Source organism: Nicotiana tabacum, chromosome 14 (genome assembly GCF_000715075.1).
Source record: "Nicotiana tabacum cultivar K326 chromosome 14, ASM71507v2, whole genome shotgun sequence".
NCBI lineage: Eukaryota > Viridiplantae > Streptophyta > Magnoliopsida > Solanales > Solanaceae > Nicotiana > Nicotiana tabacum.
The window spans coordinates 23,484,236-23,512,235 of NC_134093.1; the positions used below are offsets into that span (position 1 = coordinate 23,484,236).

Here is a 28,000-nt window from a genome sequence, read left to right on the forward strand (position 1 = left end):
TGATCCGGCGAAACAAACATAGCAATAAGCCTATACTGTTATTTAGTTCAAATAAACCATTTAATGGGTGGTATTTTAATTTTAATTTTTTATTTAATGGGATGTAATTTTAATATTAAATAGAGGATAATTTGGTCATTCAACTTTTGGGATATTTTTGTAAAATAACTTCTCCTAAAAGTGTTCATGCTTATAATATAGTATGATATTTTTACAAGACATAAAGTCTTAACTTCACATAATAATTATAATATTATTAATTATATTAGTAAAGGTTAATTTAAGTTAATAAGATGTTACTCATGTGTTTGTAATATATCACCTTTGATCTTATTTTAAAAACTCTATTTATAATATAAAGATTTGAGTAATTTAATTTAAAATTTTAAAATATTTCTGTTGTTAAAAACTAGGTTCTTTCTTTACAAAGATGTAATTTTTTCCGCTTTCAACAAACTTCAATATTTTCTAACCTACTCTCTCTCTCTCTCTCTCTCTCTCTCTCTCTCTCTCTCTCTCTCTCTATATATATATATATATATATATATATATATATATATATATATATATATATATATATATATATATATATTCTCTTTATTCATGAGTAAGATGGGGGGAAGCTCAAGGGGAAGGATAGTAAAATTTTTGTTATATATATTAGTCTCAAGTCATTTAAATTGTCACGACTCAAACACCCCTCCGAAATATGTCGTGACGGCACCTAATCCCTACGACTAGGTAAGCCTAATAAATTGCGTAAATACCAATAATGGAAGTAAAACTTATCAACTAACTGCAATAGATACTGAATAACCAATAATAATGCGGCTCGGCATGTACAATAACTAAAACGCTAGACGTACACAGCTTTCCCAAAATCCGAAACATCATGAGTCACAAGCTACAGAAGGAAACTAGTATCTCTATACACCAGAGTCTAATAAAAGAAGTACGGAAGGTAAATGACATAGGATAGAATAGAGGGGGACTCCGTGGTCTGTGGGCGCAGCAGATATACCTTGAAGTTTCCGTACAGCAGCAAGCACTCTCAGCTAATAGCGGGGCTGATAAGAAGTACCTGGATATGCACACAAAACATGTGCAGAAGAATAGCATGAGTACATCACAACGGTATCCAGTAAGTGCCAAGCCTAACCTCGGTAGAGTAGTGACGAGGTCAGGTCCGGGCCCTGCTAGGATATAATAACAAGACAGATGATATAATAAAATGAAGTAAAACGGAGAATTTAATAGAAGGAATTCACAGAGAAATAACAACACACAAATAATGTGATAATAATAGGGGCGCTCCCGAGATACCGTCTCGTAGTCCCAAAAGTAAATACTCAACAGAGGATCTCTCGAGATACCGTCTCGTAGTCCCAAAAGTAAATATTTGAGGAGATCTCCCGAGGTACCGCCTCGTAGTCGTAAAAGTAAATGTGCAGGGAGAACTCCCGAGGAACCGACTCGTAGTCTCAAAAGTAAACACACAGCTCAAACTGATAAGTACAACGGTTAACAACAAGATTTCTACAGTTATACTGATAAAGACAAGGAAAAGCAGAAAATCAACTAGGCATGCTTCACAGAGTTCAAATAAGCAATTAAAGCACGTAGACATGCGATATTAGACTAAACAGGATAGCTACACATATTGGAATAGCTCAATTAAGAATAAAAAACAAACTAATACTCATTTAAACGATATAACTCAAATTAAAGGAAAAACATATTACTACTCAGTAAAATAATTCGGATTTTACAACAAATAGATCGTGTACGTACTCATCACCTCACGTACACGGTGCTCACATATCACAACAGTACCAAATCCTAAGGGGATTTTCCCACACAAGGTTAGGCAAGCCACTTACCTCAAATCAAGCTCAATCAATCAATAAGAATGCCTTTTCCTAGATTATTCAACTCTAAATGACCTAAATCTAACCAAAAATAATTACATATCATAAATACAACTATAATAGACTAATCTAATTAATGAAATCAAAACTTTAACAAAAATTCTGAAATCCGTCCTAAAAGGTCGGCCCGGGCCCACGTCTCAAAATCGGGTAAAAGTCACAAAATACGAACACCCAATCAACCACGAGTTCACCCAAACAAGAATTACCAATATCCAACATCAACTCGACCCTCAAATCAAACTCTTTAAATCACTAGCCTCAACTCCCAAATTCTACCTTAAATACACTCTAACTAGGTAAAAAAATAAATGGGGAAGCAAAATTATTGATCACAAATAAGCACCAGGAACATACCTCGTGAAATCCCTCGAAAAGGCTATCAAGAAATCGTTAGCCCGAGCTCAAAAATGAAGAAAATGACCAAAAATCTCGAAACCTCACTAAAAATGGTTCTGCCCAGGCATTTCCGCACTTGTGGAGCATGGGCTCGCACCTGCGCGTCCGCTTGTGTGGCGAAAAGAGCGCTTCTGCGCAAACCACTTACTTCCCTCTGCTTCCGCACCAGCGATGAAGGGGCCGCACCTGCGGAATCATGTCCGCTTTTGTGCTCTCTCTTCGCAATTGTGGTCGGCCTTGCGCATCTGCGGGCATCGCAGATGCGGCCTTTTCCATGTACCTGCGACCCCTAACCAATCCACCCAACTCCGCTTCTGTGCCATATTTCTCGCACCTGCGGTCAGCCTTGCGCAGGTGCGATTACACCAGAACCAGAAAATCTTCAGCAACTACCCTAAGTCCAAATTCAATCCGTTAAGCATCTGAAACACACCCGAGGCCCCCGGGACCTCAACCAAACATACCAACCAGTCCTAAAATGCCATACGAACTTAGTCGAGCTCTCAAAACACGTCAAACAATAACAAAACACGAATCACCCTCCAATCCAAACTTAATGAACTTAAAACTTTAAATTTCTACAACCGATATCGAAACCTATCAAACCACGTCCGATTGAACTCAAATTTTGCACACAAGTCATAATTAACATTACGGACCTACTCCAACTTCCGAAATCGGAATCCGACCTCGATATCAAAAAGTCCACCACCTGTCAAAATCTCCAAAAATTCGACTTTCGCCATTTCAAGCCTAAATCAGCTACAGACTTCAAATGCACAGTCCAGATACGCTCCTAAGTCCAAAATCACCCAACGGAGCTAATGGAACTGACAGAACTCCATTCCGGAGTCGTCTTCACACAGTTCCGACTACGGTCAAAATCCTAAGACTTAAGCTTCCGTTTTAGGGACTAAGTGTCCCAAATCACTCTGAAACCAAAAACAAGACCTCCCGGCAAGTCACATAAGCAGAAACAAATACGGGGAGAGCAGAAAATAGGGGATCAAGGCTATTACTCTCAAAACGACCGGCCTGGTCGTTACATAAATTATTTACTAAATATTTGAAACTTGTGTAACAATTCACAAAGTGTTAATTAAAAGATTATTAATAGATTTATGTAGTTGATAGAACTTTACATAAATTAGAAACGCATATTCGAAATAAAATTTAAGCGGATTTAGTATATTTGTGCATATTATATACATTAGTGTGCAGTGTGCTTGTACATACACAACCTTGATCTTCAAACTTTGGCTTAGAAAAAGTTTTATCCTGTTGTTTTAAGTTTTTATTTCATAATTGCTAATATTTATGTAGAGGACATCCAAAATTATGATGGATTAAGAGGCCAGGGAAAGATGAGATAGAATTGTTAATTAAGTAATTTTATTATTCCATGTTTGGTAAAATTGGATCTCATTCTCATATATACTGCCTTGGGATATTATGATTAAGTATGATATTAAACATTAAGAGATAAAAAAAATGTAACTAATATGCCATGTTCAACCAGATATTAAATAATTACTTATATGGGAATATTAGATTTTAAAAACTTAATTATAATTACTTTCGTTTTTGGTTTTCAGACAATACATTTCAAGTATAATTGGAATATTCTCTTTTAATTACTGCAATTTATTTAAGAAATTCTCACATAATAAAATCATATATTCATTCTGTTGCCATATCGGCATTTGAAGGTCTTTATGGATTTAACCTATATGTAACACTATCAATGAATTTAACTTTTGTATCACGTTACGCTATTTGTCATATTTTCTAAGTTATTAACTCCACTTAGGTAATCTGATAGTATAAAAGTTCGTTTATAAGAAGGAATGATAAGAAGCCAAACTCAGCCAAAGTTAACAATTTCCTTGGCATGGATTATTCACAAATCAAGGCTATTTTCTTGGTATTTATTTTCTTCTTTTGCTTTCCACAAGCAAAAGGCAATTTCTTTAATGGTCCAACATATCATGTTTATGTATGGAATTCACTCCCAAATAACTCCCCTCCACTATGGGTACATTGTGCATCTAAAGATGATGAAATAGGTTACAATAATATTGCTCCAACCACAAATATCAATTGGTCATTTCATGCTAGTATGTGGTTGAGAACTATGTTTTTTTGTCATTTTTGGTGGAATTCTAAGGACAAATCTTTTGAGGTATTTAATGATTTAGATACATGTGTTAAAGATGCAGGTCAATCTAATATTCCACATCCTACTACTGTTTGTCAATGGGTAGTGAAAGAAGATGGTATTTATTTGACTGATGGTAAAGGTGTAGGTTACAAGTACACAGATTGGTGAGAGACTTGTATGTTTTATCTCATAATACTTCACAATAAATAAGAGTGTTGTTCTTTGGTTGAATTATATGGATTTTTCAGCATATTGAACTATTTAGTTTATTGAAACTAGAGTTCTTTTTAGTGATTTGTAACCTCATTCAGTGTCACTAGGGTTCAAGATTTTAATTTTGACAATCTTAAGAATTTTCGATTATGGCGGTCGAGGATTAGTGAAGATGGTTAGTAGGTGTTCGAATGATTTCTCTTTTGCCGTGCGAGAGCATGCATGGTCTAGTTTAGAGCACCTCATTCTGCTTCTTCTTAGCCTTATCAATATTATATTTATTATTCTATTATTATCTTATCGTTCAATTTTATTATTACTGTTGTTTCTTTTACTTTGGTTATCTTTACTATTTTTTATGGCAATACTTTTCTTTCCTTATGTATTTTCATCTTAGTTTTTTTTTTTACTCTTGTATTCTTCAAACCGGTTTCGAACGCGATTTTCTTGAGCTTAGGGTCTATCGGAAACAACATTTCTACTTCACAGAAGGTAGATGTAATGTCTGCATATACTCAATCCTCCCCAAACCTCACCTATAGGGTCACAATAGGTATGTTATGGTTTTGTAGTATTTGGTTTCTTAAAAGGCTATACTAAAATCAAACATAATTAGACTCGGTACGGTTCGGTGTTTCTCTTTAGGGATTTTCTTTTATTCCATTTCGATTTGTTGGGTTCAGTTTGTTCCATTTCAATTTTATCGAATTATGAACATCAAATTCATTTTTCAGTAATTAAAAGATGGCACCAAAGCAGCAAGTTGGATATCCTTATTCAGAGGAACTAAAATATACATCAAGGGAGGAAATTATAGAGAAAATAAAAGAGCAGATGGAGAAGCATGCCTAAACAAGATAGAGACATGATTTAGGCTAAAGAAAATAGTTCTCTATAAAAACAATGCAATTCTTGATTTTTTCGACACGTTAAATATTAATCATCATTATATATTTTAAATTTATCACATTATATTTGATCTCTAAGTCCGTATATAAAATCCCGCTAATGGCATAATATTAATCATATTCCAAATAGTCAAACTAGTAAAGGAATACCTCAATATCTGATTTCTTTCCACGATTGCAAAATTGGACAGGAATGAACTACTTGCCAATGTTGATGGTATCATAAATCTCCACTCACAAAATTAGAAAGTACTTAAAAGTTTTTTTCTTTTATATAAGACATGCATGATTATAAGAAGCCAAACACAAGCAAAATTGAACAGTTTCTGGGCATGATTTTTTCACAAATCAAGGCTATCTTTTTGTTATGCATTTCTTCTTTTGCTTTTTCACAAGCACAATGTAATATATTTCCTGGGCAAAAGTATGAGATTTATGTATGGAATGCCCTCCCAAATACTCCTCTATACTATGGGTACATTGTGCATCTGAAGACGATGATATAGGGTACCATAATATTGCTCCAACAACCAATATCAAAAAAAGGGTAACTCGGTGCACAAATAATTCCGCGTTTACATAGGGTCTCGGGGAAGAGCTGCACCCCAAGGGGGTGTGATGTAGGCAGTCTACCCTGATGCAAGCAGTAATGGTTGATACCACAGCTCGAACCCATAACCTATAAGTCACACAGAGACAATTTGACTGTTGCTCTAAGGCTCCCCTTCAACCAATATCAATTGGTCATTTCATGTCAATTGGTCTAAAACTATGTTTTTTTGGCCAGTTTTGGTGGAATTCTAAGGAAAAAAGCTTTTGAGGTATTCAATGAAAAAGATACGTGTGTTAAGGATGCACTTAGTCCTGCCCGTGCAACTGTTTGTCAATGGACTGTCAAGGAAGATGGTATTTATTTGACTGATGGTCAAGGTGTAGGTTACAAATATGTTGATTGGTAAAAGACAATAGTTTATTTGTTCGTTATAGTTCATACAATTAGAATGCTGCAAGTGTGACTTGTTAATAATGGCTACACAACAAAATTACAGAAGTACAGTATCTACATAAATTCTTCCAGTGATAAAACGTCTAAAATCAGTATACTGAGTTATTTTCTTCTACTTTCTATCATCTGCCTTTCCGCTTCTTTTGTGTTCCTGCACAATCCGCGCAAAACCATTTTCCCTTTGGCTGTTCTTTGAGGCCAACACAGCCGTAGTGGAACCACTCTATTTTGCACTGTTGAAGGAGTAATCAAATTTTTAGCAAAAGTTCAATCTAATCAAGTTTTAAAAGATAATTGATAAAACTTGGTTTAGTACATACATTAGGATTGTCGCAAGCAACCATTTCACCATAGCTAACTTGATTGCAGAAACAATATGTTGGTTCATTTGGATCAACAGGTAGATCCAAATCCATTCCACTTGGTGTTGCCGCTGCTGCTGCTGTGGCTGTAGCTGCCGCTGCTGTTGCAAGACGTGTTCTGCGGAAGAAATTATTCCCTTTAACACAAGTTTAGTCTGTACTACACAGGGACATAGATATACAGTCACACGACATTTTATCATTCAGGCAACCAGAAACTGAACCTTAATGGAGAAAAATGTGGAAACTTGCAAAACTAACACCAATAGTGAATTAAGCTGGTTCAGTACCAAAGGGAAGCCATTTTGTCCAAACTAATGCATCAAACAATTTGTTCCGCTTACACTTAATAAATCTGCATCTTTTAGAATGCTTCCCTTTCTAGTTTCTGCAGCAAAACACCGGACATGACTTTCTGTATTAATTTGCACTCATTCCATCATATAAAGGTAGGAATTATAATCCCAAGAGTTGCACCCAGGGCTCTGGTTTAACTGTAAAGGCAGTACAGCATGGATGTGTGGTAAGGAAGAACTTTCTAACAGAGGAACGCGATTGGCTGGTTTTAAGAGCAAGCTTGAATGTCACGAGCTTGAAACCTAGTTGTTGAAATAACTTTAATATTTAAGTGGAGAAGGATAAAGGGTCAGGTCCATTGCCCACTATGTTTTGAAACTAAAATAGTGGATTTCTCTACATTGTAATCCCAAAGAGGTTAAACACAGTTGTTCCTCTGTCAACTTAGGAAACCCCTCACTTAAATCAAGAAAGGCCTCAAAGAAATGTAATCAGATTCAATGATTATCATATACAATTAGAGGATGAACAGAACAATACCCTTAACCACTTCCTCGAGAAACTAGCAAAGCCGAGTACAAGCTACGCAACCACAGGTGATATAACTTGAGTTGGAACGGCAGGTGAATTTTTGGAAAAATGTTGAATAAGCTAAAAAGTCAGTTTTTAAGTATTCTGAGCCCCATCTCTTGAGAAGCACCAAAAATAGGTTTCTTAAGCCACTTATTTGCAATAATGAGTATCTAGCGACCCCGGACCAGTCTGAATTACAGTTCCTTATATCAACACTTAAGACACCTATTCCCCATCCTCATGAACGAACTTCTTTTACATCCTAACAGAAGACCATAAAATCCTATATGGGGAAGGACCTAAGCACCCAAATAATTTCCGACTCTACCTAACAGCCTATATTATTGTCAGCCTGAACTTTTAGAAGAGTCGACGACTCAAGAGTACAAGGCAAGATAACTTGGTATACCTCATTATTTACGTCAATATATTGCTAATTGTGAAAACAGAGAAAATAAATAGAAAAGAGAACTTATCTTAATTCTCTGTGAATAGCATATTTTGCACTTAGTCACTGGGAGGACGTTACGTCCCCAACAAAATGGAGGGGGGGGATGGATCGAGGAGCACGCCTATGGAGGAAGAAAAGGATGGAATGTTCAAAGGGGATGGAGGACTGAAAATATCATAATTCCTTTTGAATGTGGACTTTGGAGGAATATTATGAAAGGAAGCGGAGATTTCATCAGCAACATAACCTTCAGGGTAGGGGATGAAAGCAGATCAACTTTGAAGTTACAAGTGGCCAGGGCCGACTTAACCCTAAAGGGCTTTAGGCCCCAAAACAGTTTAGGTTTCAAAATTGCTCAAATTATATGTAAGTATAAAATTATGCACTTATTATTAGTAGTAAAAATGAGTCTTTTTAATTATTTGTTGTCAAACTTTCACAATCCATTAAGCACAAATTTCCAAAGTTTATGCTACTATTTAAAATATGATCAAAGTAATTACAGTTGAAAGTTGTAGCCAATAAACATTGCAGTTAAATCCTACTTCTTTTGTCTAATTCACTTAAACTTGAATCAATCTTGTTTGCGACTTTGACTTTGTACTATTTTCCTTCAATTCTTTGAGTGGCATTGCAAATATTCAAGGGCAAGCTAATTAGACTATCAAATGTTCAGATTTGAAAAAAGCAGAATGTTTCTTAAAGCATAATAGTCACTATGACATTCATGGATTCAACTTATATTTTGGAATTTAAAGTGCTAAGAGAAATTTTACAAGTAGAAGATAATATAATAATTGACATACTCAATCAGGTCAAGTCTTTGTTCTTCTTTTCATAAATATTTTATTGTTTAAAGAATAATTTAAACAGTTTCTGTAATCATTACCTCAGTTGAAAGAAAATTTAAAACACTAAAATCAATAAGATCTTGGTTAAGATCAACACTATCTCAAGAAAGATTACAGGATTTGGATATAGTCAATCAAAAAAGAAATTGATTATTAAAAAAAGGAAATTCATTACTTTACATTTTAAGAAGTCATAAGGATAAACTCCAAATAAAATATACAAAAAATCTATTGAACAAAATTAAGGCCTTTTTCAATTTTGGCTTTAGGCCACATATTCTATAGGGTCGCCGCCCCTGCAAGTGGTGTAGGAAGTGACTTTTAGACATCGCCGAACATGTACAGTATCTCAAGCAGAAGGAGATGACGAGAGAAGATTCGAAGGGTACGAAAGGGAGAAGTTCATTGAGACGTAAGGGTTAGGAAGAACCTTCAGGACTAAGAAGTAGTTGGATTCTAAGTTACTCGGACTCGGCAATTTGGGCACCGTACCTGTGTCGACACGACACTAACATGGGTAAGGGTATGGGATCTGTGTCGGATCCGGTAGACAAGATCCGGTGTGTTGACCAAAATTTTAGGGAAAATTTTGAGAATTGATTTCCCTAAGTAAAGGCAAGTGGTACAAATCTCTTTATATTTTTTATTGTACTATCTCATGAAAAGTGGTGTACTGAACTTTCTTATCAAAAAAGTGGGGTACAGAGTAAACTTTCTTGTCAAAAAAGTGGGGTAGTGAACTTTCTTGTCTAAAAAGTGGGGTGGGGTACAGAGTGAATTTTCTTGACAGCAAAATACATCCTTCCTATCTTTTCTCTACCTACTTTCCCTCCAAAAGACCAAGAAAATGGACAAAGAAGTCATTCTCTCTCTCTGCTCATCTCGACTTTCTGTGACCAAAACCAAAAAAATTCAAATTTTTTTCTTCATCCAATTTATAGCTATATTTTTAGATTTTTAATTTATTTTTTGCCGAATCCCCGCACTCGTACCCGTACCTAGATCCGTATCCTCGAATCCTAAAATTTAGATCATGAAGAATCCGACATTTGGATCCGTACACGTGTCGGATACCCGTACCCGAGTCCGAGTAACTTAGGTTGGATTGCAAGACCTGGTTGAAATATCTTGCAAGTAAAGTACATTGGCAAAGTAGGCATCATACGCCAGCAGCCAGTAGGTCGACGTTACATTGGTCTTTACACAAAGTCGTAGAGGCTCTAACACCATATGAAAATAGAAAAGAAACTTGTCTAGAATTGGATGGTGAATAACATAAATGAAAGCTCCTAATAAGTAATTTAGGTTACATGAAATAGGAAAATTTAAGCTGAAGAAATAAAGAAAGTTCAGGCTACAGTAAGTTTCCTAAGTAAAGAAAGTTTAGGCTAAGAAAATTTCCTGAATACTAAGGGTGTGTTTGGTATGAAGGAAAACAAAATGTTTTCTAATTTTCCCATGTTTGGTTGGCTTAAATGTTTTGGAAAATATTTTCCTCGTGAACTCATTTTCCTCCAATTGGAGGAAATGTTTTCCCTATCATGAAAAGGGAAAACATTTTCCAAAACTCCTTTTCAAGATTTCTCACCATATTCCTCATCCCTACCAACCCCCACCAACCCACCCCACACCACACCCCAACATGCCCCGCCTAACCCCCCACCCCACCCTGCCCCTACCCTCGCCTCAAACCCCCAACCCCTCTTAAATTGAAATATTGTTAACGGAAAAGGGCCAAAAATGCCCCTAACGTATTGTAAATGATTTAAAATTGTCCTCTTTCTCCCTATTGGGCCATAATTGCCCTTGTTGTTAGTTTTAAGTCTAAAATTGCTCCTCCTTCCACCTATTGGACCATAATTGCCCTTAATGCTAATTTTTAGGTCTGAAGTTGCCCCTAATTTGATAAAATCTGATATGAAATATGTGAGCTTTTAAATTCTCTTTTCGTGTTTAGTTCAATTTTGACAACGTAAAATCTGTTTGAATGTCTCCTTTCTTTCTCTTGATTATATAGTTGAAGGATTTTTTTCGTTATTACTCCTATCACTATATTGTAATAACTAGTGATAGAATAGTTACACAATCAAAAAACTATTCTATCACTAGTTGGCTAAATCACGCACCTGTAACTAGTTCTATTCAATTTTTTGATTGTGTCTGCTCCCTAGTGATAGAATAGTTTTTTAGTGTATATGAGTAGACACCATCTCTCTAAACTGCAATCTTTTACCTGCATCCGTCGGATGCTTTTAATGAATTCTCCTTACTTCATCAAAAAAAAGAAATTTGACTACGTAATCACAAGATATATATTATTTCAAAACAATGTTGATATGTAGGTTGTAGATTACCTGCAACAATTTGAATTTTCTTCCTGAAAATTTGAATACTAAATTATCTTTAGTTATCTTTTTACTAATTAGACATGAGTGGGTTGCTCTAGTGGTGAGCACCCTCCACTTCCAACCAAGAGGTTGTGAGTTCGAGCCACCCCAAGAGCAAGGTGGGGAGTTCTTGGAGGGAGGGAGCCAAGGGTCTATCGAAAACAGCCTCTCTACCCCAGGGTAGGGGTAATATAATGACCCAAAAGGTCATCTTTAAATTTAATAATTAATTATGTGTTCTAAGATCTTGAAAAGCACTATTTATCATTCATCGACTTGCGTGCGCAGTCCGTATAATTTTCCGAAAAGTTTTCATATGAAAAATTGATTAAAATGTGAAATAGAACCTTAAAACTCAACTGAGTTGACTTTGGTCAACATTTTGAGAAAACGGACTCGGATCAGTGTTTTGACAGTTCCAGTAGGTCCGTATCGTGATTTGGGACTTGGGCGTATGCCCGAAATTTAATTTGGAGGTCTCTAGCTTGAATTATCGCCAGTTGGCGAAAACTAGAAGCCTAAAGGCTTAAAGATTTCAAAGTTTGACCACAAATTGACTTTTATTGATATCGGGGTCATAATCCAGTTCTGAAAATTTTCATAGCTCCGATATGTCATTTATGACTTTTGTGCAAAATTTGAGGTCAATCGGACTTGATTGATAGGTTTCGACATCGAATGTAGAAGTTGAAAATTCTTAAGTTTCATCAGCCTTGAATTGGGGTGTGATTTGTGATTTTAGCGTCGTTTGATGTGATTTGAAGTTTCAAATAAGTTCGTTTGATGTTGTAGAACTTGTTGGTGTATTTGGTTGAGGTCCCGAGGGCCTCAAGTGAGTTTTGGATGGTTAACTGATCAAAAGTTGGACTTAAACAGCTGCTGCAATATTTTCTGCTGGAAATTTGGGGGCAGAAATCGAAGGCCGAAGACCGAGGCCAAGGATCGAGGCCGAGGGTCGAAGGCCGAAGACCGAGGCCTAGGATCGAAGGCCGAAGATCAAGGCCCGGGATAGAAGGCCGAGGATCGAAAGTCCAGGATCGAGGCCCAGGATCGAGGGCCGAGGGCGGAGGATCGAGGGCCGAGGGCAGCCTGGACATAACTGTAAGTTATAAAGCAGGGGACTTCGTCCCATTTTCCATTTTTGACAAATTGGAGCTTGGGGAGAGGCGATGTTTGGGCGATTTTTACGGGAAAACATTGCGGCAAGTGTTCCTTATCCTATATTGATTATATTTTATGATTCCATACTCATTTACATCATGAATCCGTGAATTTATGGAAGAAAAATTATTTTTTTATAAAATCTTTCAAAAAATGTAAAATTAAGATTTGAAGGTCAATCAGGTGTCGGAATTCGATAATTTTTGTATGGTTGAACTCGTATTGGAACGGGTGTTCGAATTTCGTGAGTTTTTCCGGAATTCGAGAGGTGGGTCCCACTGATGATTTTTTAGATGAATTTCGAATTTTTAATCCGGAAAATTAGTAAATTCATATGGAATTAATTCCTACGATTTATATTGAGTATATTGAATTGCTTATGACTAGATTTGAGGATTTCGGACACAAATTCGTGAGGCAAAGGTTTATTGGATTCTTGAATTTGGTTGCAAAGCGAGGTAAGTGTCGTGGTTAACCTTGACTTGAGGGAATAGAACCCTTGAATTATTTGCTATGTGAATTTCATGTGTAACGAGGTATAGGCAAGGTGACGGGTGCCTATACTTTGTCAAATTAATTGTTTGCTTAATTATTTAAACATCTTAAATTATTTTAAGACACGAATTAATCGTTAAAATAATTGTTTCACTTATATTCCTTGTCAAATATTAATTCTTGAATTCCTGCAATAATTGTTACATGCTTAATTGATTTATGTGTCTTAATTGCTATTTGACGTTTTGCATAATAAATATTAAACTGCCTATTTTATCCCTGATTTCCTCAATTAATTGCTACTTGACATTGTTTGTCTCATAACTAAATTATAATTATTGTATGTCTTGATGCTTAATAGTTTCTTATTGAACGTGGTATTTACTGGAGTATTTCTAATACATTTAAGAGTTGTTAAAGTTTATATGGGGGATCGGGTTGCACGCCGCAACAGATTTATTTAGAGTTTATATGGGGGATCGGGTTGCACGCCGCAACAGATTTATTTAGAGTTTATATGGAGGATCGGGTTGCACGCCGCAACATAATTGATTGAAATGAATATATTGTGGGATCGGGTTGCACGCCGCAACGGAAACTGATTGAAATAATAATTGGTTATGACTGTCGAGTTGGCTTCAACTGTTGAAAAGAGACACTTGTTTCATTTCTATTATTGTTGTTATTATTATTATTGCGTACAGGTTATTGTATGTGACCTGCCTTAGCCTAGTCACTACTTCGTCGAGGTTAGGCTCGGCACTTACCAGTACATGGGGTCGGTTATATTGATACTACACTCTGCACTTCTTGTGCAGATTTCGGAGTTGGTCCCAGCGGCGTACTGCAGATTTGCTCGGATACAGCTACCAGTGGAGACTTGAGGTATAACTGCACAGCGTTCGCAGTTCTAAAGTCCCATTCTATATTATCTCTGTGGTGTATTATATTTCAAACAGCTTGAATTTTATTTAGACCTTTATCTGTATTATTCTAGAAGATCGTGCACTTGTGACTCCAGTTCTGGGATGATATTGAGATATCGCGATTATTATGGATTATTCACTTTATTTCAGACCTTACTTCCGCATTTGTTTCCTTGTTATTAATTAATTTAAAATTTTGTTAAAATGGCTAATTATATTCTAACGTTGGCTTGCCTAGCAAGTGAAATGTTAGGCGCCATCACGGTCCCGAAGGTGGGAATTTCGGGTCGTGACAGGTAAGGTTTGCGTACACACACCCTGCCCAGACCCCACTAATGGGATAATACTAGGTTGTTGTTGTTGTATTTTTTTACTAATTATTTGTTTTCTGTTCTTGACATATTGTAAGATCAATTCACTAGCCTATATATTACAAAAAATATCTTTTTTTTAATATAGCTTTTTTTTTTTGTTTACAACAACCCAGTGTAATTCCACAAGTGGGGTATGGAGAGGGTAGTATGTACGCAGACCTTACCCCTACCTTCAAAAAGGCAGAGAGGTTGTTTCTGAAAGACCCTCAACTTAGGAAAGATAAAAGGAAGGGCAGCAGCAATCACACCAATTCTAAAACAAGAAAAAAATACAAAGATACAAAACTAAAACTAAGTATTGTAATCATAAGGCCGAAACGAAAGCAACGACAAGTAATCACATAAATCAAGAAATACGAAAATATATAACTAACGCTAACTCATGTACTAAAGCTACTGTTATAGACAAGGACAACGCTATGCGACATATTCTAACCCGTTACCTTTATTCTCAACCTCCACACCTTCCTATCCCCGGTCATGTCCTCAGTGAGCTGGAGCAACGTCATATCTTGCCTAATCACCTCTTCTCAATACTCGTCGGCCTACCTCTACCTCTCCTTAGGCCCTCCAGGACCAACCTCTCACACCTCCTCACAGATGCATCTGCGTCTCTCCTATTCACATGTCCGAACCATCTAAGTCTCGCCTCCCGCATCTTATCCTCCACAGAGGCCATGCCCATCTTATCCCGAATAACTTCATTTCTAATTCTATCCAGCCTGGTATGCCCGCACATTCATCTCAACATCCTCATTTCAGTCACCTTCATCTTTTGGACATGGGAATTCTTGACTGACCAACACTCAGCCCCATATAACATAGTCGGTCTGACCACCGCTTTATAAAACTTACCTTTAAGTTTAGGTGGCACATTCTTATCACACAAAACACCTGAAGCGAGCCTCCATTTCATCCATCTCGCCCCAATATGATAAGTAACATCCTCGTCGATCACTCAATTCCCTTGTATAACTGGCCCAAGATATTTAAAACTCTTTCTCCTAGGGATAACTTGAGAGTCAAGCCTTACTTCTCCGTCAACACCCTGAGTCGTCCCACTGAACTTGCACTCCAAGTACTATGTCTTGGTCCTGCTCAACTTGAAACCTTTAGACTTCAGGGTCTGCCTCCAGATCTCTAACCACCCATTAACACCACCTCGGGTCTCGTCAATCAGAACAATGTCATCTGCAAATAATATGCACCACGACACCTCCCTGAATATGGCGCGTCAGCGCGTCGATCGCCAAGACAAATAGAAATGGGCTGAGGACTGACCCCTGATGCAACCCCATCATAACTGGGAAGTGTTCCGAGTCCCCTCCTACGGTCCTCACTCGAGTCTTAGCTCCACCATACATGTCCTTAATAACCCTAATGTAAGCAACAGGAACACCTCTAGCCTCCAAACATCTCCACAGAACCTCCCTTGGCACTTTATCCGATTGTTATAAATAGCGCTCGCCTCAGCGCTAATAGCGTGAGGCGAGGCGAGGCGAGACAGTGTCGCCACAGAGCCTCTGTTGCGTTGCGTTTCGAAATAGCGCTCGCCTTTGCCTGCGTGGCGAGAGGCGACAGTGTCGCGAGAAGCGACCATAGCGTCGCCTTTTGTTTTTTTTAAAAAAAGAAAAAGAAAAAAAGCAAAGACTCAACAAAAAGGGTCGTGATTAGGGCTTGACAACATATCTTCTTCAACTTGAACAAAACAACAGAGCTTCTTTGAGACTTTGACGTTCTGAACTCGCGAGCCATCGTCTTCTTCTTTCAGAAGCTTGAGGTTCCAGCCATTGAAAGTCCAGGTATGCTTCTTCTCCTTTCTTCTTTCTTCTTTTTTCTTTCTTCTTTCTTCTTCTTCTTCTTCTTTCTATTTTTTTTCCTCTGTTTTTTGTAGAAAAGAACAGAAACAGAGGTCTGTTTTCTGCTCTATTTTTCGAGCAAAATACAGAGGTTTCTTCTTCTCCTTTCTTCTTTCTTCTTTTTTCTTTCTTCTTTCTTCTTTCTCCTTTCTCCTTCTTCTTCTTCTTCTTCTTTCTATTTTTTTTCCTCTGTTTTTTTGTCGAAAAGAACAGAAACAAAGTTCTGTTTTCTGCTCTATTTTTCGAGCAAAATACAGAGGTTTCTTCTTCTCTTAACAGAAAGAGAGGTCTGTTTTTGTGCTCTATTTTTTTTGGTTCTGTTTTGGCAAAATAACAGAGGTTTTGAAGCTCTGTTTTTGCAAAATTACAGAGGTTGTTTCGAAGCCCTGTTTTTGCAAAATAACAGAGGTTGCTTCTTCTCTTAACAAACTTTCTGTTTCTTTCAGGCCCTTTTTTTTTTTTTTCAATTATTGACTTATAGTCTCTTATAGAGTAGAATTAATTGCATATTGACTTGATAATTTTTTTTCAATAAAACAGCGTTGAAATGTCATCCGATAGTAATAAACGAAATGATATAGCTTGGAATTATGTTATACAAGGCTCATCAAGATCCGCAATTAAATGTGTATTTTGTGAAAAAACATATAATGGTGGGATAACTCGTCACAAGCAACATTTGATAGGTGGATTTAAAAATGTAGTACAATGTCCCCTTTGTCCGCCCGAGGTTAGGGAGGAAGTAAAAGCGTTTGTTGATAAGAAAAATGTGACAAGAACTCAAATGAATTTTGAAGCATCGGTGAATCTAATTGATGAAGATGATGAAATGGATGAAGATGGTGAAATGAGACCTCCCCCCCAAAAACTCATAAGATATCTTCAAATAGTTCTAGTGGGTCATCCACGACGGCACGTACAGTGACAAAAGGTCCTCTCAATCTTTATTTCTCGGCAAAACAACAAGAAAAGGGAAAAGGTGAAGAAGGTCTAGGTTTAGAAGCCAAGAAGATTTTGAGAGACCGCGCCGTAAGTGCCTTTGCAGCATGGATGTATGATGCAGGGCTTCCTTTCAACTGTGTTAACTACAAAACTTTTGATAAATTCATTGAAGCTGTAGGACAATATGGCCCAGGAATGAAGCCTCCTAGCTATCATGAAGTTAGAGTAACTCATCTTAAAAAAGAGGTGAAGAAGATAGACCAAATTATTGAGGAGCATAAAGTGGAATGGAACAAGTTTGGATGTTCCATTATGATGGATAAATGGACAGCACGGAATGGAAAAATGATCATAAATGTGTTGGTGAACTCTCCAAGAGGGAGTGTTTTTCTTGAATCTCACGATGCTAGCAACTCTTCTACGGATGGAAGCAAAATGTACAGCTTGTTTAGAAAGACTATTGATAAAATTGGAAAGGAAAATGTTGTACAAATTGTTACAGATAATGCTAGTGAGAATGTTAGTGCGGGTAGGATGATGGAAGCTATGTATCCACACATTTATTGGACTCCATGTGCTGCCCATTGTATCAACTTGATGTTTGGTGACATATTCAAGGAAAACCCATATGCTTCAGGTAACTTTAATATAGTTATTTATACTTATGTCCTATCCTATTAAGTATTAACTATAAAATTGTTATTGTTACTTTTACAGTTTTCACTAAGGCCGTCAGGGTATATTCTTACATCAGTCAGAGGCCGTTGTTGTTGAATTTGATGAGGAAATTCACAAATGAAAGAAATTTGGTGAGACCGGCCAAGACTAGATTTGCAACGGCTTTCTTAACTTTGCATAGTTTTTACTTGCAAAAGAAAAAAATTGAGAAATCTAGTTCTTTCAAATGAATGGAAAGATAATAGATATGCAAAGGAAGTTGCGGGAAAAGAAACTGCCAAAGTTCTTATTTCTCCATCATTCTGGAATGACGTCGTTCGGGCTCTTAAAGTTGGTGGTCCTTTGATTAAGGTACTTCGTATGGTGGATGGGGAGAGAAAACCACCAATGGGCTATCTTTATGAGGCTATGGATAGAGCCAAAGAGACTATTGCAGCGTCATTTGAGGGAGATGTTAGAAAATATGAGAAAGTTTTTGAGATAATTGATATCAGGTGGGAGAATCAACTCCATCGACCTTTGCATGCAGCAGGCCATCTTCTGAACCCGGGATTATTTTACAAGAACACTAGAGATGAAACTTTGGCTTCAGAGGTGTGGATTGGATACCATGCATGTCTTGAGAAGCTGGTCCCTAATTCAGCGACGATAGATCAAATAGGGGAGGAGTTTGGTAGGTACTCACAAGCAGAGGGCCTATTTGGTTTACAAGCGGCCATTAGAGCCAGAGACATAAGGTCGCCAGGTAACTAACTTTAATATAGATATCCTTATAACTTTAAATTAATTTATTTGATTTATACTTATTAACTTATAAAATATTTTTCTATAGTTGAATGGTGGAAGCAATTTGGACATCAAACTCCAAACTTGCAAAAGTTTGCCATCAAAGTACTAAGCCTAACTTGTAGTGCATCTGGATGCGAGAGAAATTGGAGCGTATTTGAGCATGTAAGAAGTAGATTTATTATATTAATATATTTTATATTGTATTATTATTAGTATCGATTAATTAATCTAAACAACTTATGCGCAGATTCACTCCAAGAAAAGGAATAGGCTTGAGCTATCGCGTCTCAATGATCTAGTGTATATTAAACACAATAGAACATTGAGGCGACGTTATGAAGCTCGCGATACCATTGATCCAATTTTGTTGGACAACATTGACGAGGCAAATGAATGGTTAACTGGAGCCCCCCAAAATCATGAAGATGAACAAGTGTATGAAGGAGATGATCTTGATTGGGGTACTGTTTCTATGGCGGTTGGAGTTGAGGAGAATATCTATGGTCTTAGAGGGAGTTCTTCAAGTTACAAGGGAAAGGGAGTAGCAAGTTCAAGCCGGTCCCTAATTGATGAAAACTCCGAGGATGAAGAAGATGATAGCCAATATAATGCTAACATTCATGAAGTTGTAGAATTTGAAAATCTTGAAGAAGAATAGACGTTGCTTGTTTTAGACTATTAGACTTTAGTTTATGAATCTACTATGAGTCTATGACTATCTATTGAGTCTTTAATTTTTGAATGATATATTTATTAATATATTATTGTTATTGAGTTTTTAGTTATATGTATATAATATTTTATGTTTTTGTATAAATTGTCGCTTCACATCAAAAAGGCGAGCGCTTCGCTGCGCGCCTCTCGCCTCAGTGAAGCGGGCCCTCGTCGCTATTTGTCGCTGCACGCTATCCAAAACACTGCTTTATCGTAAGTCTTCTTTAAGTCGATGAACATGTAAATCCCTCTTCCTCTCCCTATATTGTTCCATCAACCTCCTAGCAAGATAAATAGCTTCTGTAGTCGAACGACTTGGCATAAATCCAAATTGGTTCTCAGAGATATCCACAATCCTCCCCAACCTCAGCTCCACCGCCCCAGTGTTATTAAAAGCGCACGCTTCTCGCTTAAAGCGCAGAAGCGAGGCGAGGGGGCTATGCTTTTCTGCCCTAAAGCGCGACGCAGTTAAATAAGTGCACGCTTCACCTTAAAAAGTGAAAAGCGAGGCGATGAAAACAAGCGACAAAAGCACGCTTAAGCGATTCCATCGGCTGACTAGGGTTTTTTTTTTAAAAATTGCTTCTTCCAAACATCAGTTGTTACGCACACTTCTTCCAAACATCTGCTTCTCTACTGCAAGCGACGACTGCCTTCGACTTCTGCTCTTCAGGTAAGTTTCTCTTCTTCTCTAGTTCTCTTCTTCTCCATCAGTTCTTTCTTCTCTTCTCTTCTCTTCTCTTCTTTTCTTCTGCGACGACTGCCTTCTACTTCTGCTCTTCTGATTTTCTCTTCTTCTCTTTTTCTTCTTCTTTTCTATTTTTTCAGTTCTTATTTCTCTGTTCTTGTTCTGCCCTGTTTTCTCTTCTCCTTTTTTCCATTTTCTGTTGTTCGTATGTGCTCTGTTCACTGTTCTGCATTTTTTTTTGGTTGTTCTCAAACATGTGCTCTTCTGATTTTCTCTTCTTTTTCAGTTCTTATTTCTTTGTTCTTGTTCTGCCCTGTTTTGTGTTTTCTCCTCTCCTATTTTTCCATTTTCTGCTGTTCACTATGTGCTCTGTTTTCTCTGTTCACTGTTATGCCATTTTTTAACAGTTCTGCATTTTTTTTTGTTGATTGTAGTAAATTCAATCTTATTATTCAATGGCATCAAGCCAAAAAAAAGATCCAGCTTAGGCGTATGGAGTTGCAATTGGCAGTAGCATAAAAGTGCAATGTATCTTTTGTCAAAATATATATAACGGTGGAATACATCGTCACAAGAGACATCTAATTGGTGGTTTTAGAGATGTCAAAGAATGTTCACAGGTTCCGGATTCTGTTAAGGATGAAATTAGAGAGTATGTTGCGAAAAAAATGAGATAAAAAATCCAATGAGCCATGGAGCATCTATGATTAATCTTTTTGACGAAGATAGTCAAATGGATGAGGATGACCTTGAAGTCAATGATATATCAATGAGGCCACCTCCCTCAAAATCTCAAAGAAAGAATTCAACAAGTGGAAGTGGATCATCCACCGGTAGCAATGTGAAAGGTCCTCTTAATCTTTATTTCTCGCAAAAACCAAATGAAAAGAGAAAAGGTGAAGATGTTGACTTAAATTCTTGTTGGAAGAGTTTAAGGGAGCGCGCTGTAGATACTTTTGCTAGGTGGATGTATGATGCGGGGCTCCCTTTTAATTGTGTAAATTACACCGATAGTTTGGTGAATTCATTAAGGTTGTAGGCCAATATGGCCCAGGAATGAAGCCCCTACCTATCACGAAGTAAGAGTTCCTTGTCTAAAAAAGGAGGTGGAGAAGACAAACAAGATTGTCGAGGAGCATAAGGTGCAATGAAAAACTTATGGTTGTTCCATTATGATGGATAAATGGACAACAAAAAATGGAAAAATGTTCATTAATGTTTTGGTGATTTCTCCGAGAGGTAGATTGTTTCTTGAATCTTATGATGCTAGTGACTCTTCAACCGATTCCAATAAAATGTACAACTTGTTTGAGAAGACAATATTGAAAGTTGGAAAGGAAAATGTTGTTCAAGTTGTTACCGATAACGCAAGTGAGAATAAAAAAGCGGGTGACATGTTGAAAGGAGTTTTCCCGAATATTTTTTGGACTCCTTGTGCTGCACATTGTATCAAATTGATGTTTGGCGACATTTTCAAGTTAGCCCCATATTCTACAGGTGAACAAGTGGTTCTAATTTTCTATTTTAACCTTCATGTTAATTGTTTATACTTATTCACTATGAAATTTGATTTCCTACAGTTTTTGCTAAGGCGGTCAAGATACATTCTTACATTAGTCAGAGGCCGTTGTTGTTGAACATGATGAGGAGATACACAAACCAAAGAAATTTGGTAAAATCGGCTAAGACAAGATTCGCAACAGCTATCATGACTTTGCATAGTTTTTACTTGCAAAAGAAAAATTTGCGAACCTTGTTCATGTCAATTGAATGGAGTGAGGGTATCTATGCAAAGGAAACTCTTGGGAAAGAAGTTGCGAGACATATTGTTGGTCCATATTTTTGGAATGACACTGTTCAAGCACTTAAAGTTGGTAATCCTTTGGTTATTGTACTTCGTTTGGTGGATGGGGAGAGAAAACCACCAATGGGATACATTTATGAAGCCATGGATATGGCTAAAGAAGTTATTGAGAAGGCATTTGTTCATGATAAGAGGAAATATGGGAAAGTTTTTGAAATCATTGATGAAAGGTGGACGGTTCAGCTTCATCAACCTTTACATGCAGCGGGGCATATTTTGAACCCCGGATTCTTTTATACAAATAACGAGAACAAGACTTTAGATAAAGCAGTGTGGAAGGGGCATCATGCATGTGTTGCGAGGTTGGTGCCAGATGAAGCGATGCAAGACAAAATAGGGGAAGAACTTGGGTGTGTATATGCAAGCCGATGGAATACTTGGATTAGCTTCGGCCATTAGAGCCAGAACCAAATTGGCACCAGGTGAGCAAGTTGTTTCAATTGTTTTTACTCTTTAGAGCTTTAACTTTTAAGTTATTAACTTCTAAAATAATATATTTACAGTTGAATGGTGGATGCAATTTGGTTATGAAGTTCCAAACTTGCAACAATTTGCTATTAGAGTTCAAAGCTTAACTTGTAGCTCATCCGGATGCGAGAGAAATTGGAGTGTTTATGAACATGTGAGAAGCTATATTACATTATTACTAAATCAAAGTATATCTCAATTGTCCTAAGTACTCCTCTTAATTACTTTCTACAACCTATATGCAGATTCATACTAAGAAGAGGAATAGGCTTGAGCTAAAGAAACTCAATGATCTCGTGTTCGTTAAATATAATAGAACATTGGCTTGTCGTTACAAAGCTCGCAATATCATTGATCCAATTTTATTGGATAACATTGATGAAGCAAATGAATGGTTAACCGGAGCCCCCCCAAAATCATGAAGATGAAGAAGTATATGAAGGAGAAGGCCTTACTTTTGGTCATGTTGCTATGGCAAGTGGAGTTGAGGAGAATGTTTATGGTTTTAGGGGAAGTACTTTAAGGAGCAAAGAAAGAGTTTCTACAAGTTCAAGTAGAACCCTAATTGATGAAGCCTCCGATGAAGAAGAAGATGACCACCAATATAATAACTCGAACATGATGACACTTCAAGAGTTTGGAGATCTTGTTGAAGAATAGGATGTTGCCCCTTTTTTCGGGCATCTTTGTTGTCCTAAAAATGACATTAAATAACCCAGTGAGCCACTCCAAACCCGCCCTACCCACGCTCTTCCAAAATTCCACGGGATCTCGTCAGGGCCGTCGCTCTCCCCCTGCTCATCTTACACATAGCCCTCTCAACCTCCTCAGCGCTTATACTCCTACAATACCCAAAGTCCCGACGACACTCAGAGTGTTCTAAGTTGCCTAGCTCAATGTTCCTATCCCCCCTCTTAGTTCAAGAGTTTATGGAAGTAAGCCTGCCATCTATGGCGAATCAGTGTCTCATCCAACAAAACTCTGCCATCCTCGTCCTTGATGCACTTCACTTGGTCCAGGTCACGGGCATTCCTTTCTCGCACCTTGGCTAACCTGTACAACTTCTTATCCCCTCCTCTGCCTCCGAGTTCTTCATACAAGCGTTCAAATGCAGCGGTCTTGGCCGCAGTAACTGCTAACTTCACTTAAAGCCATCCTATACCGCTCCTTATTCGTCCTCTTCGCCTCCTCGTCCACGCTCTCCAGAAGCTTCAGATATGCCACTTCCTCTATAAATCCTTTATAACCCAAACTAGATGCTATGACCAAATAAACAATTAACTATAACAACCTTCAATTTTAATTGAATTTCATTTTACAGTGAACAAGAATAACAGATAAATAGATCATAGCACAATCGTAAAAGTATTTGGATTAGGTAATCTAGAAGTTCTATCCTTAGAGGTTTAAAAACAATACTCATCAAGATTGGGTACACGCGTGTCCTAAGACTAGTTTGATTAAAAGGCTTACATATTCCAAATCAGCTTTTATTAGGAGGGTCAATTTCAGACTTAAAAGTAACATTAAGGGCAATTATGGTCTAATAGGTGGAAGGAGGGTAATTTAAAACTATTTCCAATACGTTAGGGGAATTTTTAGCCCTTTTCCAGATTATTAATAGTACTTTCTTTTCATATTATAAATAGGGTATTTTTTTTTCATTTCAACAAATGAGTATTTTCTTTTCATGATACAAAAAAAGTATTTTTTTCATTTTAACAAAAAAAGTGCTTTTTCATGATGTAGAAAAAGTATTTTCTTTCATTTCAACAAATGATGTAGTAAAAAGTATTTTCTTTCATTTCAAAAAATTAAGTATTTTCTTTTCATGATGTATTTGGAGGAGGGAGCACATAAAACATGAGGACTTGGGGGAAAGGGGTGAGAAAAGTAGCATAAAAAATATTTTCTACTCTCTGACCAAATACTAGAAAATATTTTCCGGAAAAAGCTTTTCACTCACCAACCAAACAAGGGAAAATAAGTGATAAAACCACTCATTTTCCATGAAAACATTTTCCATGGAGACATTTTCCTTCATACCAATCACATTCTAAATTCCAAATTATGAGGCGACCAAATAGAATAAACCATACTATTAACCAATATATATTCTAACTTTTAGTAACATTGATCTCTTGACTTTCAACACATAATCAATTTATTCTTTAAGATGATTGAGGCTTCTTATTAGATTTCCATTTCAAATAGGAAATGATACTAATTAAATAAATAAAGAATAAGCATCCGCAATGTGCAATTAGCATTAGGAATGGTGAAATATGATAGAGATATATCACTCACTTCTTACGCCCTCCCTTACCCTCACCAGACCTTCCAGATTTGCCATTATTTGCAACAGTGGTAGCAGGAGTTCCAGTAACACCAGCAACATCTCTTTCTGCATAAAAGAGAATCCATAAAGAGAAAGTTGTTCAACAGTCAGAGAAACGAGTAAGTTTGGACACTGTTCTTGGTGAGGAGATGAGTAAGCTGATACAAACATACCTCTCCGGAGCTCTTCATCAAATTTTTTCAAGTACTGATCGAGCTGCTGAATGTGAGCATCTACCTGTTGCAAGAATTTTCTCACTAATTGCCATAAGGAGCTTAATTAATGACAGTTTGTTTGATGTAGAAAAAGGATGTTGTTCCCAACATCCCTACCAGATCATATGCCTGAGAAGCTAATGCAACTTTCTCATCAGCAATCCTGATTGCATGCTTTTGCTCATCCAATGCATCATCAGAGAATTTGATTAGTGAAGAGTCTGGTGTCACGTTACCAGCTTTAATACGCTGTATCATATCCTCTATTTCTTTCTCACAACGTTGTTCATTTTGCCTCTGGACTCCTGTTCAGGGGAAAAGAAAAGCACTTTCTTAGTAAGAATGCCATACACTAGGCAACGAAGAAACAACATACACCACTAACCTACTGTGCTCGTGTCGGGCTACTAACACAGCAATGCTAAATACTACTGAGAATCTTACAAAATCACCCTATATTCCCTTCTCCAATCAGGAGTATACTTATGATCATCTTTGCATTGTAAAACAGAACGAAGGGGCGATATGGCTAATTGCTGAACCAGTTGAACACTGGCAATCAGAATACCAAACAATTACTCTTTTGTTCTGCAATTTAACAATGATATACCACTGAAGCTTCTACTAAACTAGGTAATGGCAGTAGTAGACGTTCCATCAGATATAGTGCAAAGGGACTACATGAAGGACTATACACTACAATAAGCTGCCTGTCGCATTGTGCCAAAGATGGCTCCTTATTCCACTTAAAATACATAAACTTTCCAGATTCAGAATGCTAGTGGATTATCAATCGACTCAATACTGTACAAGTGTACTTAATTAAGCACAATACAATGGAAAGTTGGAAAGCAACTAACTTGCATAACAGTCCAATAATATATAAAGCTTTGCACTATAAGTAATACCTTGCAGACTTTTATCTAAATCACGCAATAAGGCATATTTCCTCCGTAAATGGTTCGGAAGAGCTTCTATATCTGAGACAATGTAATCAATATAGCAACTTGTTAGAAATCAATGCAGAATCACACAGAGGAATTAATTCATCCATAATTAGTAATGCATCACACTTGCATAGACAATACTGAATATCATGCTCGAAACTAGAATAGGTTCAGCGTTTCGCCTCGCTTAGGCAGCATTTCAATTCAGGCCACCAGGAAAGTAAGGCATGCATCATATCACTAATGGATTCTGTCATGAAGTGGGCAATACTAAATAATAACTACTTCACTAAGTTATAATTTTTTTTCCATTTCCTTTTTAAATATAATTATTTTATTGTGTTATATAGTTTTTTAATGACGGTGGTGTCCGCCCCAACTTGTGCACACCTCGACTATTCTATCGGGTACCTGCTACCTTCCACCAACACAAATTGCATTTAAAGTTATTATTCTAAAATAACTTTTTAGTTTTTTATAATTTTCTTCTCCCCGCTATATTTGTGCCTTGCACATAAAGCCCCAACAGACATTTGCAGCATATATGCTAAAGTTATTTGGAACACTAAATTTATCAATCGAAATTATTGTCCGTATTTACACATTGGAAATGTGTACTAACATTAAATAAAAAATTGTTAAATCTGAAAATATTGGCAACCCTTTACCACTACATTAAGGAAAACAGAAAACGCTATATTCGATTAATCTATAAAACAGAAATAGGAACAGATAACAAATATTCAAAAAAAAGGTATGGTAAATGAAACTTTAAGAACTAAAATTCAGACTTACTGGCTTGAAATTCATCGATGAATGACATTTTCCGGAGAAACTTTATATTTTAGAGGAACATTTGAAGATTCGGTTAATTGCATGAGAATCTTCCCGCCAGCGACGATTTGTTCGTTTTGAGTTTCAAGCCCTAATATAGGATCCGATTCCGATTAATACTAGGACATTTATGCCCCTAAAGTTTCTATATTTTTACTTTGGGATAGTTTCACTTTAGTCCTCCTGAGATTTCTGGAATTTGTAAATCTGCCCCCTATGCGATTTTTATTTTCAAGAGAAATTGTGTTTTTGCTAAAATTGGGGGTTTTGTTTGTAATGATTAATGAATCTCTAGTATATTTGGCATTTAGGAGAAATGCCCTATACTTGTAAAATTTTGCATTTTTGTTCACTTAATTTCTTAAGTTTTTTTTTTCTTTTTATTATTTTCCTACTATTAATAAGAGGGAGTTTGAGTTGCCTCCGGTAAGCAACTGAGCTGCATCCGGTTTCAATACGGGTCATAAGGGTATTTATATATTTTATTGAAATAGTGCAATACTATTGGCTGAAAGAATTGATTACTGACCGTAGCTCCAACAAAAATAATTCATTGTGTTGACCATTTTGCCCATCTTTTGACATGCTATTTTAGCTAGAGTCCTACACGTGACATCAGCTGCCAAGTTATATTGGGCCCACAAGAATGATGGAGTTCACTCACAAGTTTGCATTTACTTTTTCTTTTTGCCTATTGATTTAATTCATCAGAATTTAATTCTAAAAATGAAGGTTGAACTTCAAAGGTTAAGAGTTTTTCAATTTCTGTTAATGGCCTATTGAAAAAAAATTAACTTTTTGATTTGTTGAGCCTTTTAAATAATACACTATATTGCTATAATCAAACTGTACAGAAAACGTTTTATGGAGGTTTTTGACTTTTCCGTATTTTAACTAGCGATGCAAAGTTGGTATGACAACATAATTGAATTTAATTTATGTATACCATATGTGTTACATAAAATTATAATAAAAGAGAATATTTAAAACATGAGAGCTAAAATGTCAAAAGAAGCAACCCGTTAGGAGAAATGCACATATTTTCTCATTTTACAGTAGTTTTCATAGTCATATCTGGTTAGGAACTTAGGTAAGAAAATGTAAATTAATATGTATTTTTAAAAATCAAAAATGAAAAACGTTTCAATCAAGATAAAAGGGGTTATCTTTGT

At 36.7% G+C, this 28,000-nt stretch overlaps 2 protein-coding genes and 1 long non-coding RNA gene across 4 annotated transcripts; 1 reads left to right on the top strand and 2 right to left on the bottom strand.

Annotated features, from left to right (window-relative positions):
* Window positions 1-773: 773 nt before the first annotated feature.
* LOC107777634 (uncharacterized) lies at window positions 774-2,447 on the bottom strand. Its single transcript, XR_001646226.2, has 2 exons — window positions 2,286-2,447; window positions 774-1,081 (listed from the first exon to the last, which is right to left on the bottom strand). It is a non-coding gene; the product is annotated as an uncharacterized LOC107777634 (long non-coding RNA).
* Window positions 2,448-6,542: 4,095 nt separating this feature from the next.
* Window positions 6,543-27,056, bottom strand: LOC142168702 (PHD finger protein ING1-like). The gene is made up of 7 exons (XM_075229415.1): window positions 26,790-27,056; window positions 25,956-26,027; window positions 25,165-25,352; window positions 25,006-25,069; window positions 24,802-24,898; window positions 6,936-7,095; window positions 6,543-6,848 (listed from the first exon to the last, which is right to left on the bottom strand). Exons 1-7 carry the CDS (start codon window positions 26,815-26,817, stop codon window positions 6,738-6,740), a joined length of 720 nt encoding a protein of 239 aa, XP_075085516.1. The 5' UTR covers window positions 26,818-27,056; the 3' UTR covers window positions 6,543-6,737.
* Window positions 10,878-19,494, top strand: LOC142168701 (uncharacterized). 2 transcript variants are annotated; one of them, XM_075229414.1, is made up of 4 exons: window positions 10,878-17,930; window positions 18,011-18,716; window positions 18,804-18,922; window positions 19,008-19,494. In XM_075229414.1, exons 2-4 carry the CDS (start codon window positions 18,332-18,334, stop codon window positions 19,416-19,418), a joined length of 915 nt encoding a protein of 304 aa, XP_075085515.1. In that variant the 5' UTR covers window positions 10,878-17,930; window positions 18,011-18,331; the 3' UTR covers window positions 19,419-19,494. The 2 variants fall into 2 exon arrangements, with proteins under 2 accessions (XP_075085515.1, XP_075085514.1); XM_075229413.1 differs by having other exon boundaries at window positions 10,878-18,716.
* Window positions 27,057-28,000: the final 944 nt, after the last annotated feature.